This window comes from Neopelma chrysocephalum, unplaced genomic scaffold (genome assembly GCF_003984885.1).
Source record: "Neopelma chrysocephalum unplaced genomic scaffold, ASM398488v2 Primary Assembly neopelma1_44, whole genome shotgun sequence".
In the NCBI taxonomy this organism is placed as follows: domain Eukaryota; kingdom Metazoa; phylum Chordata; class Aves; order Passeriformes; family Pipridae; genus Neopelma; species Neopelma chrysocephalum.
In genome coordinates, this window is record NW_020897703.1 from 16,442,984 (window position 1) to 16,458,718 (window position 15,735).

The 15,735-nt window shown below is 36.4% G+C and overlaps 1 protein-coding gene across 3 annotated transcripts in view; it reads left to right on the forward strand.

The window, feature by feature from the left end:
- The window catches only part of COBLL1 (cordon-bleu WH2 repeat protein like 1), a 76,863-nt gene that overhangs the window by 27,460 nt on the left and 33,668 nt on the right, over positions 1-15,735 (forward strand). For all 3 annotated transcript variants that reach the window (XM_027678721.1, XM_027678722.1, XM_027678724.1), the window contains exon 2: positions 14,275-14,454. In XM_027678721.1, coding sequence (XP_027534522.1) covers positions 14,275-14,454 — 180 coding nt within the window. The remainder of the gene's footprint in view (positions 1-14,274; positions 14,455-15,735) is intronic.

Below are 15,735 nucleotides of genomic sequence, written 5' to 3' on the forward strand. Positions count from 1 at the left end.
GACACAAAAAATATTTGAAAAAAGTCCCCCCGTTTACAACCCCTGTTGTCTCTAATTTCTTATCTTTTATTTCTGGCAACCATGAGCCCCGTGGCAGTACTATCACCATGTCGTAATGTGTATTTTGTTCAGTTTCAGTTTTGTTTAGTAACTTCCATATTTGGGGGGGGAAGAGATGCTGACTTCTCAAAATGGTAATTTCTGAGTGATTATTGACCCCTTAATTTTGGTGTCATACTCAAAGTCATACTCTCAAGTATGTCTGAATCACCAAAACTCAGAAGTTGAGGATTGTATTGTAGTTTGCATTTCTTTTTGGTTTTAAGTGAATAAAGCTTCTGGATAACTTCTATTAGTATTCTCTCTTTCTCTGACCTAGTGAGCATGAATTGAAGCATTTTGCTCATCGGACACTGGGGTTTTTGCCACTTCTTAACCCTTGTGTTCCTCTATAGAGCTTAATCAACACGAACGTTCCCAAGTCCCTTGATTTGTGGTTTTCTTTGACCCTAAAAATGAGGGAAGTTGTAATGTACTACCATGTACTTACCAAGAAATATTATGGATTCTTAATTGTCAGGTGTCTGTAGGTGTAATGGAGCCTCAGGTGAGAAGAAGGTGGTGGTCCCATGGAAAAAGTTATAAAAATTGCTCTCAGGGGTGCAAGAGAGAATTGGCACAGAAGAACATACTGAAACAATGTTGAGATAGTGAGGCAGATCTTTAGGAGCTGTGATGAAATAATGACTCAGGAAGGTAAAAAAATGTGCCAATGTTTGCATATTACCTTTTGTGCTGGGTAGAGAGAGAAGATCTAGAATGTGAAAGTGAGGATAAAAGTTGTAATTGAGGTAGAGAGGTGAAAGGGTCAGGCACCAGTTTAAGGGAAGTTATGATGTCGATAGGCGGCCCAAAATATGAGTTTGTCCTTTTGTCTGCAGATGTTTTCTGAGTAGGCACACTCTTTTTGTTCTGAATTTGCACAACAACTAGGACAGCTTTGGTGAGGTCTCTTAAATGCTACCTTAGTATTCAAGACAAACTATAAATTTGGTGGCTGAATTTAAGAACAGAATCTGTTTCTCTGCAGACTGATGCAACAACCACAGTTAGAATAAAATGAAGAATTGTTGATATAGCAGTGTATCTACAGTGTAAATGTCTTAAGGCTGTAAAAATATAAAAAGAGTCTAAGGGCTGTGCCGACCAAACATATGAGGAAAAGCCAACTGGCACAGTCATGCTCATCTTTTAAAAGACAAAAAGCCCACACCCTTCTAGGGAAATTGAACAACATGCCATAAAATGGTAAACCTTGCAAGGTTAAATAATTTGACCCAAAATAAGAACAGAGATATGGGAAATGGTCTGCTATGAAGGTGAGGGGCTGCCACCTCAGAGTTCCACAAGTATCTGTGCTGGAACTCTTAGTTCAACATGCTAATAATCTACAAAAGCAGCTTAATAATGAGGTGGCACTTTGCTGACAGTAAAAAAAAATATTATTCATAGTAATAAGAGAAGACATGACTGAAGACTTGCAGAAGAATTTTACAAAAATAAATGGATAATAAAATGAGGTTAAATTCACTTTAGATAGACTCAGTACAAATCAATTTGCCATGTACATTAGCAAAGGAATAGAGAAGAAAAGAGAAAACATGATTTTGCCAGTGTATAAATCTATATTGACAATCCAGTTATAGACTCTGTCATCTCCAAAAGGATATAATAAAACAGAAGAAGACTCAGAGAGAATCAAGAGGGATGGTCAAAGGTGTGGCTTTCATATAAGGGGCATGAGAGCTGAGAGACCATGTCATTATGTTCTTAGATTTACCTTTTGTACATGTACTAATTTGTTGTGTTTTAACTGTTCCAAGTAAGCAAAAAGAGAACATGCAACAGAATTGTTTAATGATGATGCACAAAATCCTTAAGCCAAATGTTAACTAATGGTAAAATAATTAAGTCCCTCTTAATGTTGAGTGATTATACAATCTAAAATCTACTTTCCTTGTTGATGTGTGACTTGCATAGAAAAACAAGTTCTTGGTCTGCTTCCAAGCCATTTGGAAGCCTCTTGTCTATGCTCTCTTCTCCAATTCTTTTTGATATAACAAAACTATTTGCCTGTCCCTGGAGACTTGGCTGTGTTGGTCCATCACAGATGAGATGTCATCTCAGTAGGTACAAAGCAACTGAAGAGAGAGTATTTAATAAAGCAGGAACTTTATCTGGAGGAATGCCTATTCTTAGCCTAGTAATCTAGGTTTCCTGCTATTCTTGCTGCTTTCAGACTTCAGTTTCTAAAGGATATTATTTTAAAAAATAATCATTACTATTTCAGGGTTAGATGAAATATCAGATAGTTTTAAAAAACAGCCTTTTGTTTATAACGAGAGACAATAGGTTCAAAGAGCTCTCAGCTTCACAGATATGTCTCTATTGGGGATTTTTATAAACAGATAATTCTGAGAAGCTTTTCCATATGCAGATAATTGATACACATTGTCTGGAGTCTAGCAGCCTATTGGGCTTTTAGAGTTGTGGTTTGTGTTTTTTTTTTTTTTTTTTTTTCTTTTTGTTTCTCCCCTTTGCAAAAGTACTAAATGCTCTGGGTAATCACAGACAAGTGAATCTGAAGGTATTAAAGATCTAAAAACGAATATTGGGAAGGTTTTGTTTTGTTTTCCTCACTGGTATATACAAGTCTTCATGTCCTTTTGGTCTTGGAAACAATTATATGGATTATAGATCATGAAACATCTGTAGTAAAATATGACCTGTACAGGGACGTCTTTAGAAAGTGTTTTGTATTTAGCACTACAGCATCATTCTATTTAGCAAAATTAGATGGTTTGCTTCTTTTAAAGTATACACACAAGAAATAAAATAAATCTCAGTTTATGGTCCATTCACATGCATTGCCTTTTGTTGCTGATACAATTCAGTTGATGTTTCATTTTTAGAAGTGTTTGCTACACAGCAATGCCATAATGAGAACTTTAAGTAGATAATTTATGAAAAAATGAGAAGCAGTTTAAAATTTTAATCCAAATTCTTATCAAACTTTTAAACCTTACATGGTGGTTTGGGTTTTTTTTTCCTAATACCCTGTGTAAGCTCTTTTCATGCCCCATCTTTTAAAATTCCTAACATTTTACCTTCCACAAGTGTTCTAGGAACTAAACCAACCAAACAACAACAACAAAACAATTAAAAAACTCCACCCACACAACCAAAAAAAAACCCAGTAGTCCATGCTGAGTGATATTGGTGGGGGAAAAAGTAAAAGTAACCTCTGTGAGATGCAGGGGAAATAGCCAGGTACATACTTGTAGAAGTGGAAAACCTTTCCTTTCTTTCCTTTCAGGCTATCTGAAATGTTGGGCACGTGCTTATTGTGGTCAGTAGTAAAAAATCCCATTGGTCACTCCCTGAATGAAAGCCATATGATTTTTTAACAGTGATAAATTTACTGCTTAATCTGTGAAAACCATAAAAAGTAAATTGCTAACTGGATAAACAGTATGTAAAATTTAGTACTGCAAAATAACAGCAGGACTAAAAAAATCAGGTATTTTATTACTGTATTAATTGTATATTTCTAGCTATAGCCCTTAGACCCAGATAGTAATTAATGCCTCCAAGTGAAATTCTCAGTGTTTTGTCCTGGGTAGGACATACTGGCCATAGGCAATATCTTGGTGTTTTAGCCAACACTGGTACCCTGTCTACACTGGAACTTTTGCTACTGGCAGTCTTGTCCTGCAAGCCTGGCTGCATCTGCATTATTGCCCTCCCCAGATTATCCAGCAAGTGAAATTGCTTCAGGGATTTTTATTCTTTTGTTAATTTTTGAAGTTTGGTTGCAGAGGGCAGTCGACTTGAATACAGTCAATTGATCCGATTGTTTGTTTCGTTCAACCTTACACAGGTTTAGGCAAAGCTGACTTCGATTTCTGTTTTGTCTGGGATGGGTGACAGGACTTCTCAGGTAAGAAAGGTTAGATAAGGAACTGTCAGTAATGCTGTTCACTCAGCACACATGCACTCAGGCAGATGTTATCCTCTCACTGAAGCAGTACTCAACCCACTTCGAAACACATTGTGGCCTGATACAGATCTAGAAGCAACGTTTACAAGTGATAGAAACCTTCAGGATGTTGCCATTGATGACAGCACTTGCCCAAAGAGTTTGTTGACTGCATTCCTTCCCACTCCCTGGGCAGACTGAGCTGTAAGCAGTCCTCACATGGCTGTATGCATTAGGTTTGACTTTGGGAAAAGGTAACTGAATTGAGAATTGCTTTTAAGCAGCTTCTGGTTTTAACTGAATATGAGGTCAGGCTTCTGTAAATTATCCTACTTTAAACACTGCTGAGTTGGTTGTTTGTTTTCCTGGTAGCATAAGTATTGTGCTCTTGTTTGTGAAATTGATTTGTAAAGATCTTAAGCTTCAATAATTTTGTAGGTAGTACTGATGATCAAATTAACTGGATGTAAATGGGTATTTGCCTTTGCTGTATGAATATTCTACTAATCACTAAAATTTGCTCACCTGAGCTGTTTAGTTTGGTATCTTACAAGCGGAGAAATGGAGAAAGCTAAAATGCATGAAGAGAAGGATGAGTCCTAATTCTAAAAATTCCCATTAAATTTGTTTTGCAAAAATAAAAGGGGTGCGGAAAACAGGATTGGATTCTTTTTATGATATAAAGCCACAGAAGACATAACAAAGCTACTTAATACTCTCTTTTGAATTGGCTGAAGTAGATATGTCAGGATTACAGGCTATACAAATCTCTAGATGTACTCTGTAGGCTGTTTGGTCAGGTGGTGGGATTATAAATAGGTAGGCTTACTGAGGTCAGCAGTAGCGGAAGGAAGCAGTGAGCTTGCCATGCACACACACAGTCCCTCCCTTCTACCTCCATATGCTATTGAAAGAAACTCACCTCATATTAATGGAGAAGAACCTGTGTTATGTTGAAGGTAAGCAGTAGTAGTATAATCAATTTTAGCTATTATTCTTCCTTCTCCTTGTTTAGATGATCAGCAGAATGGCTTCAAAGTAATACTTATGTTCTCTTACTTTTCCTAACACTTGCTGTGAGAAAAATATTTACCGATAATTATATACCTGCAGCACCATACAAGTCCTTGCTCTTTGAGGGAATGCAGAATTCATGTGTAGGGCAGTACATAAACTGCCAGAACTTAAATACAGACCTGTAAGAAGAAAGAATAATTCATGTCTGTTGTCCTTTTTCAGACAAAGCATGTGATTCTTTTAGTCAAAGACACAAAAGCTTTTTAAAATCCCACTTCTGGCTCAAAGATGAGGATGTATAAAGATCTATAAATTTATTCAGGTATACAGACTGCTGAAATTTCAGTGGTACATTTCTGATAGAGAAGCTGTTGCATATTTTATTTTAAGTTGATGATTGGTGCCTTGAAACTTAAATGAGGTTACTGAGATTATTTTAATTGAGGAATGCTGTTATTTCATGGAGGCTGTAAGGTTTTTCTGATTTCTTTTATTTGCTTTCTTCTGATTTTGATCTAAAATTTGTTTGGAAAAAAACCCACTAGTCGCTTGTAATAACTTGCAAAAGTCAATTATTTTAGTGTTTAATATAGTAGAGTCCTTGCTGTGTATTCTGTGTATTCCTTGGATATTGTATATCTCTTTCATTTATCATGGAAAGCATTATAACAATTTTGTGTGCTAAATGGACTAAGTACCTAAATAACTGCACAAAGCCAAGATGCACTTGGCTAACAGCAACAAAGAAAGAATTTAAGAAATAGAGTTCAGTTGAACTTCTTGTAAAAGTCTGTATGCTACTGGCACTAAATCATCTGTTAACGTGTTAAAAACTCAGCAGTGAAGTCTACTGGCTGTAAACTTGTGGTAGTGAAAGTTGAAAAGGATGTGGGTGTGAATACAGGAGTGAAGTGTAGCAGTTGGAGAAAATTATTCATCAGCATAGTTGTATGGGAAAGGTTCTTTACGTTCCCCAGAGCAGACTGCTGATAATTGTACTAATTATTATATAAATAAGAATTTTTTCCTACTTTCTATTTAATGCTGAAGTTCTGTACCTTTTTACAGAAAGTGCAGAGGCTTTCTAATGGAAGTAATGGGTCGTGTTACCACCATCATGCAGGGAGCCAGTTTTCTTCGAAGAAATACCTTCTTCCTTGTCTGTTGCAAGGATCCAGTAAGAAATGGATCCAGGGGATTTTGAGTGTGCCTGGTACCTGTACCCAGGTACCTGTGTTGGAGGCATGTGTGTATGTGAGGGAAAAGGGAGGGGTCCATATTAGCCTCTTTTTGCTCTGCTTTTCTTTCCTTACCTTTCCCAGCCTCTAAATCCATCCAGTGCCAGCCTCCAGTGTTACTTCTAAAAAATTATTTTGAACAGGAGAGAAAAGCAGCAGCAGCAAAGCTCAGTTAAATTGACAATTCTTACATCTATTGATGTTCAGAATAGCAGCTGAAAAAGCCATGAGCAAAGCTAGGTGTTTCATCTGCAGGCTTTGAAAAGACAGTGCTGTTATACCTGCTTTCATGGCTGGGAGATAATGGCCAGAGGGACAGATTCAGGTTTTGTTCTATTTGAGAGCCCCTAATTGAACTTTCTTACTAGTCATGGAAGAAAAACATCTGTATGAGCAACCTTTTAGCAGTTCTTGAAAAAGATTTGAGGGTTTGTTCCTAGCGGAGGTGACATGTGTTTGCCTGAGTTTTAAGTATTTGTTAGATTTATTAGTGTATCAAAGGTTAAGCTCCCCCTTTCAGATCAAGCTGCTCTTTGTTTTCTTTTCCTGTTTATTCAACCAGTTATATATTACTCAATTACTGTTACAGATTTACTGCTTTCTCTTGCCTGCACTCCTTCCATTCTGGCAGGCTGTTTTCATAACTGCAAATATAATAAAGGCTAAGTGAGTCATAGGAGGCTTTAATAGTTTTGAATACCATTCAGATTTTTTGTTATTTCTTTTGGTAGCAAATCTGGGTTCCTTTTGGCATTTTTTTTACTTTATGAAAAGGTTGCAAATAGATTTGAGTATCTGCTTACTGCAGAGGTATGTCACACATAGACATGCCGAGTTTGTATTTGTATTTTGTCCTATTTTGTATTTTATATAGTACAAATACATATATTATGCATTTTTATTTTGCCCTATTTACTTCAGAAGTCTAAATTCTTAACCTCCCTAGAAGTAATGTCATCGGAAATAATTTTCCACGATATTTCTTCATTTGTTGTTTTTGGTTGGTGTTTGTTTTTTTTTAGGAGAAAAAGAATTACCTCTCTTGGTGCAACAGGATGTACTGGAATGAAATTTTTGTATCAGAACACATTTCTATAATCCCTCAATAGTAATAATAAACTTATAGTAATTTATAGGGTAAAGTGTCTTTTTATCCTCTGTTGCCTGCTAGGATTCTGAAGCTCCTGGCTGTCTTCCTAACAGCAAGGCAATTCTTATGCCTAGACAGGAGCTAACCATGTTTCTTTGGATGGTACAAGATCTGTGCTCAGGAGTTGGGTCTTTCATATGCTTTAAGTGAACTTGAAAAGATCATTGTAATATTAGTTATAATTTGGCTTTGGAGGACAATGACTGAATAGTTTTTCTAGAAAAGTTTTAGATTTGTACTTTCATTAATTATATGTTTATACTGGAGTTGGTGCCCCTTTAATGCTAGGAGGGGCACAATTGAAAACATGCCCATCATGCAGATCTGTGTTTACATTGCCTCTGAATTGCCCCTTTTTCCTTTTAATAAGAGAAACATTGCATGAATTATGACTCAAATACAGTCACTTCTGTTTTCAAGACTGCCACTGCCATGGGGACAGACAATCAGAGGGGGCAAGTGTCTGTTCCAAATGGTCTGGAGGGAACCAAAGGATTCATTTGCTCCTTTCTTGCTTTTAGTGTGAACCAGACATCCGAAGATTCCATTAAGCTTTCACCTTACTGTCATGGTTACTGTCCTAGTTCTGTGATTTATTTCTCTCTAGTATAAGACTTCCTGAAAAAAAAATCTTTTCTTCAGAGCAATGAGGCTATCTAGGGGGTAAATCCACACATCCCATGGGCTAGGGAAACCTTTTCTCTAGCAAGACCTTTGAAAACATGTCCTGATTCCAGGGATGCCTTATTTTCTTGATCCAAATTATGTATGAAAAGACAGTGGAAATGCATTTTACTTTTTGTTGTTTGCTGGAACCTTTCTGAGTAAACCCATAGAGATAATCTTCAAAGATCACTTTATTAATACTATTATCACCCATAGCTGTACTACTGCCATGTCATTTTATTTATCAGTTGCACAATGAATTATTTTGTTGGCAGAGCTATATACCCAGTGCCTTATTTCTAGTGCCATCTCACTCTTATCTATTATTTTTAAAATACGGGTGTTATTTACAATATTGATATCCTTTCAGTCTTGGGAATCTGTATAGACAAATGCACTGTAAAATACTCTAGTATTACAAAAGATTTACAAATTGGCTATGTTTGTTCCTCTACCTGGAAACTGAAATTAAAATGTGTTTCTGAACTATTTTTTCCTTGGTACCTATTGAGCCACCTGCTAGACACAATATCCTTACAATATGACCTCAGAGTGTTGCCCAAATAACTGAGAGGATGAGTTTAGAACCTGAAAGATCATAATTCTCTAAGGAGCATGTACAGCAAGTATTTTTCCTTTATTTTGTCCTACATGTATCATAAGCCTGGCTTGAAGGGATAACCTAAGAATGGACAGTGTTTGACGCTCATTGATCCAGAGCTTGATCCTAACATCTAGCTGGTGCTTTTATAGTAGAAATAAAGAGAGAGATTGTATATCAAGCAGTGCTATTGATGTTGAGATAAAAACCTAGTGTCAAGGCTGATAGTCATGTTATATAGATGCTATGACGCTGGTACAGAAAATATTTTGGCTGCTAAATGTTAAGGAAAAATATTAGAATACTACAGTATGTTTAAGTTAAAAGTAACCTTTTTTGCAGCGCTTATGCCATCCCAAATTTTCTATAGAACCCTGTGTGCCAGGTAATAATTTAGTCAAGATGAATAGAATTTTTTTTTAAAGAGGTCTTCTATTTATATGCCTGAAATATATAGCAGTGATTTTTTGAGTGACTTGCCTTGGTAACTTCAGTCATTTGCTGGACTATGATAAGCGTAAGCAGATCAGATAGTGATGCTGCAGTTGTCTCCAGGGATTTTCCTAGCAAGTAGTGTTTGATTTTGAAGACTTGCAGTGAAACCATTAACCCCAAACATGAAACAGAATAAACTTAGTGTAGAAGACAAATTTGTTCTGTGAGTATTAAAAATGAGTATTGGTCTGGGAATGCTTATATGTGAAACTAGGGGCCTAAATATTTTGTATACCTGTTGGCCAAAACGGATGTATCATTGTAAAAAAAAATCCCAAATTGATGTTATTAATGTAGGCCTGAACTCTTGTTTGAGAAGATTATGTGAGGTTTTGGCAGTCTGCTACTATGATGTGGCAGTGAAGCAGCATTATTGTAATAGTTAAAAGCATTATAATCATTGCTTGGGGTGAGAAGTCAAAGACAAGAAAAGCTCTAGAAGAAGCTTTATTGCAGTGGCCTTTTTTCTCTCAATGTAATTTTAGTAGAGTTAGATCCTTTTCTGACTTTGAGTGAAAATAAAACTAAGTTTTGCTTGTACTTTGGGCATTTTATAAAGTTTGATTAAAAAAAATGTGGCTTGTGTATAAGCCAATGTTCTTGATGTTGCCATAAATCAAATTAATCAACTGAACTCTACCTGTTGTGCTTAGAAGGTTTTTACTGTACTATATTTAATGAACTATTTCAGTACCTTAGAGATGACTGAATTGCAAGTGAGATCTTTATGACCTTTCCTGTTCTTGGTGATTGCTATAGAAAACTTGAGAAAAGGTTCTGATCTTGGAGGTTAGGTTCAAAATAATTTCAGTGAGAGTGCTATCAAGCTGTCTTTGTGTTGGGTCTTATGTAACTGTGTTCCAAATGGGAAGTTAAGCACTGTAAACAGTAATATTCCTTAATGCTGTGGCCTTTGGTTGTACACAAATACAACAGATAGATTTCCTATCTTTTCTGGAAAGTGTTTCTTATTGAAAGGAAGTGCTGGTGACAACTGGGATATCCAGGTCACTGTCAGTTCAAGTATTTCTCAGTATTTTATAGGGCCTTTTTCTAGTTACTGATAGTTAAAAATATACTGTTTGAAACTTTCTAACAACAGGAATTTTTTGAAAATCAAATAAATAGATGCATTATTTATTTACTGTGTCAGACCTTTATTTTAAAAAGGGCTTCCACACATTCAGATCACTGACTCTTATTTTTTTTTTTGGCAAGCAGCAAAGCTGTCGAGATACAGCAATGACACTTTATTCTGTAGAAGTGGGATCTGAAGCACATAAAATATTGACTTTGTGGCCTTGCATTTGATTTAAAAAGATGTACTGTTTTTCTTAACAAAATGATAATGTCTTCTGTCTGCATTTGGCTGAAGGAATTCTTTAATATAGAAATTGTATTCTGTCACAAAGACAGGCAGGAATTGCAGGGGGGACTTCAGAAATTTGAATTTCTAAGAGATGTGAATCAGTTCTCTGGAGAACACTATAATCTCTTCAAGATGAGGGCCAGCTGAAAGACTTGGCATAAACAGTGGCCTCCAGGTGCTCTGGTAACAAGGGAAATAGAAACTCTGCCCAGGCTGCACCACCTTATATGGGTCCCTGTGAAAGCATTGTGGGTGTTCCTCTGGCTGCCTTTTCCAGGACTAGGAAGAATCAGAGAAGAAACCTTTATTTATTTTTTATTTTTCTGTTTTGTCTTAAGCAGTTGTTTAGAGAAGATTTACATAGAAGATAATATGTTGCTGTGATTATTTATCTGATTATAAACAGTGGGGAGCACATCCCTTACAGAGTTGAGAGTGGGCAATTTGAATGTCTGGTGTAGGTATGGTCAGGCAGTTGATGGGGCTGGGACCCTTGGGGACAAGGAATGAGTGAGGACCCACATTGTGTAGGATACTGCAGCACAATTTCCAGAGGAGTTCTTATTGTGAGTTGTGGCCTCATTCGATTAAAATTTCTCTTTTAACTTCCTCTTTGTTGTAGCTAAATAAACTGCACTTTGATTCTTCCTGCAGCTTTCCTTTAATTCTATAGTAGCCAAGAAAATGAATAGCAGGTTTTTAATTGTTCTAACTTCTTCTAAGGTTTACTTTGAAAATTAGAACAGGTCTGCTTAGGTCCTTAGAACATCTGGAAGCTATCTGAACATGAAAGGTGCTGTCAGTGAGACTATTTACTGAACACCTTTTTTCTGGCTTCTGAAGTGTTGTTTTCATATGACTGGGAATTATTCTCTGTGTTACGATTGTATTTGGTCTTACTAAAAATAATGGGTTCCCTTATCAGGAGAAGAAACTAGCTTAACAACTCTGTCTTTTTAACAAAATCATTACAAATCAACTGCTCTCTGTTTGCTGAGTACCTGGTAAAGGTGAAGAAGCAAGAGAGAACCAGGCTTTTGTTTGTTGTTTACGATGGAGAAGTATTTGAAATGATGGTGTAGACTTGGAGTTACTTTTAGTGTTTGAATGAAGTGATGTGTGGAGGATGCCTTGGTGAGAAAACCACCTGTGTCAGCTTCTTGAACTGCAAAATAGGGAGAGGAAGGGGTTTGTAGGTTAAAACTGTCCCTGCAAGTGTATTTCCATCATCACCCGTATATGTTAATCATGGTCACTTGAATTGTTCTTGCTGTCCGGTACCAGCTCTGGGGCTGGGAGTGCAGCCCAGCCTACCTGTCAGGCAACTGCTGCTCTGGGAAGGTAGAGAGACAAACTCAAATAACAAGAAAGCTGTAAGACCAAATGCAAATACTTTGGGCTAAGAAGGAGAGATGGGAGAATTGGTGAGAAGGGAAGTAAAAAGAAACATGCTATCTGGAAACAGAAAATGAAAGCATTGGAATCCCTGTTGTTTAATAAAAGGTTGCCAGACGGTGTGACTTCTGAGAAAGTACACTTGGGGATTTTTCCTCCTTTGTGTGGGGTGGAAGACATAAGCATAACTAATCACAAAGCTCATGCAGAAGTGCTAGAGATGGGTGGGGCACCAGGCTCTGCAGTGGGGGATGTGAGGCTTCAGCAATCTTACTAGACTGTGTGATCTCATGTGTGTGTGTTCTTTACAGATACATGGAGCTTCATATCTCCAGCTGTTGCACACATGTTTTGATAAGAATATTTGGTCAGGTTTTAGCTCTCTGCAGTGTAAGTTAGACACTGTATGAGTAAAGCCATATTTCTGATGTGTACAATGCATTTATTGCTGTGTGTCATTAAGCACTCTCTAGTAATAGTAGAGTTCCAGTGATAAAATTGCATTTGTCTGCTCAATGGAAAATAGAGTCTAGTAACATTTGCAAACAAGTCTCTCTGTGACACTTCTTCAAAGATTAAATTCTGAGTTCAGTTGTGATAAATACCTTTTGACAGTTATTTGAAGTCACTTAAAGATGTGAGAAAGAGGAAAGAAGGGGACAAGCAGTATTGGTTCACTTTGGGTTTGGATTTTTTTTGGTATTGATGTTGTAGGGTGAGTTTTTATGTTTAAGGTGTTTTATTTCTTTTTAATAGTTGTATTGATGCTCTGTATTAGCTAATAATTTATATTTAGCAGTTATATGAAAGCTAAAAATCATGCAAAAAAACCCTAAGGAAGTTGGGGAGGAGTAAAAAGAAATTTGATTCATACTTTTTACAGTGTTCGCATAAGCCTGAAACAACACAGGCAAGCTGCTTTAGAGACCAAAGTTAAATTTTCGGTTCATGTTGCACGTCTTGAATTGTATGTGGAGCACACCAAACTAATTTAAAACATTAACAGAGAAGCGGTATAAATTTTGAATGCAGATCCTCATTCAGTGTGTTGGGACGCCTGTGAGTGCTCTCGATTAGCTCTGAGGGGCTGTGAATAGTTAATTATTCAGCACGGAGTTCTGAAGTTCAAAACTCTAAGCACTTTCAGCAACAGGTCAGTCATGTGAAGTCTCAGTACTCAGTCCTTTTTTGCAATGCTGCTCTGGACCTTGTTTGCTCTTCATTGTGAGTGACTTTAAACTTTGTTTTCCCAAGAAAGATGTGTGTTTCTAATTGTTGTACTCTAGATCTTTTGTTTTAATTCTGTCAGACAATTGTAGAAGTTAATTTCTTTTGTTAGGTTTAAAGCAAACAAACTTTGGTACAGCTCCAGAATCTAAATGACAAGTGTATTTTTGGAAACTTTGTGTATTATGTTTGAAATATATTAACTTTCTGTGAATGTGGCTCCATTCAAGCTTTTTAGAAGAATGTTTATAAGAAATTAAAAAGGTCTCGTGAGGTAATGCGTCTTCACTGTGGTTTGGTTTTGTTTCTAATGGTAAAATTCTTAATAATAGTATCTTTTCCATATAGTGGACTATATGTTGTAGGACATGAGAGTGCTGCCTTCAGAATTTACTGTAACATAAATATATTAAGAGATATAGAGAGTTTTCCTTTTATGCTGTTTTGGATTTTTTTTGAAGTGAAACTTATTTAGTGATCGCTCTTTGCATTCAAGAGTACACTGGCTAGTCACTAAGTGGGGAAAGGTATCAAGATAATTAAAACAGGAAATCAGGATAGATGAGAATATGTGAAAGCAGATTGTGACTGAAATGTCAAGAAATATTACAACACAGTAGAATTGGTTATACTGTTATTTTATTACTGTATAGAGGTAAATAATGTGGAGCTGGTAGGATTTGTTTGAATAATTTTAATAATAAAAAGAAAAATTTTGGGAGGAAAAATATCACTATTTCCTCCCATATCTATTCTATATTAAGTACACTGACACTGCAATTTGGGTTCATACTGCATAGTACAGTATTTCTGTTTATACTAATTCAGTAAATCTGTTTGCAGAATGCACAATTAGGGTTCTTTGCATAACGCAAGGGAGGTAAAAAAGTAACTAATTTAATTTTTTCAAGGTACATATAAAAAACTCTTGTTTTGGGCTTGATGTTTATTGACCTTTTTTTTTTTCTTTGTGGATAAATTGTGATTCATTCCTGTTTTGAGAATTGTTAGTTTGTCAGTATGGAATCATATGTATAAATACATAATTGACTTTCAATTTTTATCCATTTATTTCAGAAGAAAATCTAAAGCACCATCTCCTCCTTCTGAAGCAACACCCACTGCTGTTTCTCCATTTGGTAACATAGAGTCAACCAACCTCATCATGGAACAGAAAGAGAATGTAATCGATAAAGATATTGAACTATCAGTGGTCCTGCCAGGAGATGTGATCAAGTGTACTACAGTTAATGGGAGGTACATTACACAGAATTTTTTTTTTTTTTTTCTCAAGTTTACTTCAGCCTTCATCCAGGTTTTAATCACTTGGTAAAACACTTGAGTTAAGTAAGCCTGAGAATAAAGTGCATCCAAAAAGAGCAGTGAAGCTTGTGAAGGGTCAAGATCACAGGTCTTATGAGGAGTGGCTGAGGGAGCTGGGGTTGTTTAGCCTGGAAAAAAGGCTCGGGGGGACCTTTTCTCTCTCTACAACTACCTAAAAGGAGGTTATAGCGAGGTTGTGGTCAGTCTCTGCTTCCAAGCAGCAAATGATAGGATAAGAAGAAATGGCCTCAAGTTGTACCAGAGGAGGTTTAGATTGGATATTAGGAAAAATTAGCTATGGTAAGGATTATCAAGCATTTGAACAGGTGGCTCAGAAGTGGTTGAGTCACCATCCCTGGAGGTATTTAAAAGACATGAAGATGTGGTACTTAAGGACATGGTTTAAGGGTGGACTTCAGAGTGCTGGGTTAATGACTGGATTTGATGATCTTAAAGATCTTTTTCTACCGAAACGATTCTGTTATTCTACTATGATTTTGGGTAGATATGGAAACATCTACTTTATACATTTATCTACCATTTGGGAAGAATATTTTTTTGAGATTCAGAAATTCTGTGTGGCACCTCTCAGGATGTGTAGCCATACCTGTTGTTTTTTCTGGTCACTACAAATCTCAATAAAATACTGTTTTGTATGATGCACTAAATTTTCCTAGATAAGACATTTACTGTTAGGTTGAAATCATAAATCCTGGGAATTAAAATGTTGTGTTAATTATCATAGCAGGTCTACTAAGGAGGCTGCTGTTCAAGGCTGTGTATGGATCACAGCAACTCAGATGCTAGTTCGTTGCTATCCTAAGCTGTAATAAACAAACCTGTTTGTGTATTGTGCTTATGTTAGTGTATCACCCATGTCTTTGCTACTGAAAGCAAGAAGGTTGATTTACTTACTTATTCATTTAAACTAGGTGATGTAAATGTGTGCTTATACCTACTTCACTTCTTAATGAGAGATAAAGTCTGGCTTGAGTCCGTTCGTACTCTGTGTCATTTGCTAGAGTTCATGAGGTCATTGTTTAGGCATCAAATATGAGCTTGTTCACCAGAGCTGCAGTGGATGAACTCCTGTGGGTTTTTTTTACACCTCCCCTTGACTCTGTGTGGTTTTCAGGATACCTTATATATGAGATTTTATTTCCCAGAAGAAATTTTCTGAAATAATTAGAGACTACCTGATGCTTTATGGTGTTC